The sequence below is a fragment of the Limulus polyphemus genome, unplaced genomic scaffold (genome assembly GCF_000517525.1).
Source record: "Limulus polyphemus unplaced genomic scaffold, Limulus_polyphemus-2.1.2 Scaffold1299, whole genome shotgun sequence".
NCBI classification, from domain to species: Eukaryota; Metazoa; Arthropoda; class Merostomata; order Xiphosura; family Limulidae; genus Limulus; species Limulus polyphemus.
In genome coordinates, this window is record NW_013666909.1 from 288,098 (window position 1) to 291,341 (window position 3,244).

Sequence of the window (3,244 nt, forward strand, 5' to 3'; positions counted from 1 at the left end):
TAAGGAAAGGACGTGAATGTTCGAGAAAAACGTGACGTGATATTAGTCACGTGACCTCGATGTCGTAACAATATCTTTGTAGACCACACGCTATATTAGCGCCTATTATTTACCAATTTCTGTCTGGTTTTAGCAGAGTGCTATTCTGTTATACACATGTTCTGTTAAATTACTTAAATTAACAATTACTCCTGTTGTAATTATATTTTATTTTTATGTAAATCATTAAGTGTTCTACATTTTACTAAAATATTTGTAGAGATTTCGATAGAGATAAACGAAGAAAATCTTACCGAATATCATCAAACAAAGTAAGTCGTTCGGGTAAATTAACAACATGACGAAGGTGAGCAACCAACTCTTCAATTGTAGCTCGTTTGCTGAAAAAAAAAGCACAAACGATTTAATTAACACGTGTCTAACCACAAATATTTGCACTTCTGTGGATCCTTGAATTAGGTGCATATCTTCCTACAAACAGAAAGCAACACCAAAACTTATAAAATGAAGATATCGTTAATTTCTTTATACCTTCGATTAAATGTAAAACAAGGAAAGAAGTTGCAGACTGGGCAATATAAAAATGTGCCTCTAGCTACAATAAACAAAAGCTGATTTTAGATACAGCTGTAACTATTGTATACGTTGATAAACAGATACGAACAATACACAAGGCGATACTTACTCACTATAAGACTCCAAAACAGCATAAAATTCCTTTCTCTCGGCTTCATTTGAAAGTAGTATTTCTACCTGAGAAGTGGAACATAGATAAGAGCTCGCATCTAGACATTTTATTCTGAGTAACTAAAACTATAAACTACTTTAATTGAAAACGAAATAATTATAGTAACACATGTTTCTTATTAACTGTTTTTTAAATGCTTATGTATGCTGTTTATTGGTTGTATTCTTGCTGTTTGAAGTTAATGGCTAAATCATACTATTACAATAATCCTTGCAACGAACTTTTGAAAATGCTCCCAAGGAATTTTGAAGAACAATAGAATTAAACGTTCTTTATTTACTTCCTACAAATACAATTGGAAAATCCACAACGTCCTTCTTCACAATACTGATATAGAAAATGCATGTGTAGTTCCTAACAAAACTGCTAGATAACCACGTGAATGTCTTAATAATAGAGCTATAAAACCACCATGAACGTCTTAACAACAGGGTTAAAAAAACACTTAAATGTCTTAACAACAGGGTAAAAAAAACCACTTGAACGTGTCAACAACACTACTAGAACATTTGCATGTACGTATTGGTCAGCAAAGAAACATTTACGTATAACAAAACAATTGAAAATCCCATGTATTAAATTTGGTTACCAGCATCACAACAAGAAAGTCCAAAATGTACTTGTTATTAATAAGAAGAAAATCCGCTGTATCTATTAACAATATGCAGAGCTAAAACATCTACATGTGCTTCTTAGTAGTAGAGTTACAAAATCAAAATGTAGCTCTTAATAAAGACACAGGTGGAAAATACAAACGTAATTTTCAATTACAAATATCTACCTGTACAACAAAACCTGATAACTGATACGTTCTTCTTAACAACCACAAACAAAAAAACTACACATACTTCGTAAAATACATCTAGTGGTTCTTCTTGTTTGTACTTCTTCATAACATAGTTAAAACCCACTTCTATTCAACAAGAACATGTACAGGTACTGTTAAAAAAACCTACCCGTATTTTGTAGCAACTTAGCTAAAAATTTACATCTACTTCTTTTTAAAAACGGCTAGAAACTCTTTGTGTGCATCCTATATTAATTCATGTTTTGTATTTGTGAACTTTGTTTGTCTGCAAACCCCTCCACAGTGTTGGAGCTCGTAGGACTGAACTTGCTAAGTGGACTCGGGATGCTACAGGGGGATGTTTTTATCTTTATGACCTATCCCCCCTACGAAAGGGGTACCAAGTGGAGTTAAAACACTCCCAGAAAATTCACCCAAGTATGATGGGGTCTAGGAATTGTTTTACATGTTTAGAGAACTCGAATCTGGCATTGGGTTTTATGTTCTTAAGAGAGCACGTGGGCACCATGTTTGAAACGGTGTTCATACTTCCATTCACAAGATAGCGGGACCAAACGTGGCACATGTGCTCGGGTACCACGGGCAGGTGTTTTAAGGGGATTTGTTTTAGGATACAGACAGAGTAACTGGAGGTAAAAGAGGAACTTGATCTATATATTGAGGCCTATGTAAATTATAAGAGAAACTTTAAACCCTGCAGCAGAACGCGGGTATTTTTACTCTAGTTTTAACGAATAAACTAAGCAACCTACTTGTGTTCTTAAGTACACAGCTACAGATTTACGTTTACTTCTACATTTCACAGTTAGAAAAGAAGCAAGTATATCTTAACGATACAATATATATACGTTTAGTAACAATGCATCTAGAAAACCCACGTTAACTTCCTAATTACACAATAGAAGATACACACACTCTTTAAAAACACACGTAAAAAACCTATATAACTTAGTAGAAAATCCACATCAACTAACTGATGACACAGCTATATAATCCATGTGACCTAAAATGTACATAAATAATAGTAATGTAGTATTAAAATATTAATATAGCAATAAAACATGTAGAAAATATTCACTAACTTCCTTTAGACAGAGCTAGATCCACGTATGCTATTTAACAATACAACTAAAAATCCATACAAGTTTAGGGATAATGCATTTGGAAAATCCGCGTGTAATTTTTGAAAAACACAGAAGTTTTTATATACCATTTTCAGCAACACGACCAGAAAATTTACATACATTTCTAATCAAATAGCTAATAAATTTAGGTATAGTACTTTAGGTATATGGTTTAACAATATGGTAGACATTCTTCTTAACATTAGAGACTTTTGTTTTATGTCCTTTTAACATGCTGGTGTGGCATGTGTTTACTTTCTATTAGTTTATTCTGTAACAAAACTGCCGAGAACTCATAACGTAGGATGGTGTGATTTGTGTAGTATATAATCATATGTGCCGTTTTCAAGTAACGTGTGATCAAGAAAATCGTTATGTTGATTTCGTTTTGTGCCTTTTTTCTGTGTCATTCTTTGGAGGTAACACTTGGACTGTTCGTAGCTGACATGGCTATAATACTGCAGATTTTGCAAGGTTATTGTTGCGTCAGCGAGGTCACGTGACTACTATCACGCCACGTCCTTCTAGAAATATCCTGTTCCTTCATGAATGGTCTAGCGTTTA

General features: G+C 33.5%; 1 protein-coding gene across 1 annotated transcript in view; it reads right to left on the minus strand.

Moving 5' to 3' along the window:
• LOC111086656 overlaps positions 1-3,244 on the minus strand; it is a 102,302-nt gene that overhangs the window by 85,030 nt on the left and 14,028 nt on the right. Inside the window, exons 2-3 of the mRNA XM_022390409.1 lie at positions 686-753; positions 294-380 (exon numbers count right to left, since the gene is read on the minus strand). Coding sequence (XP_022246117.1) covers positions 294-380; positions 686-753 — 155 coding nt within the window. The remainder of the gene's footprint in view (positions 1-293; positions 381-685; positions 754-3,244) is intronic.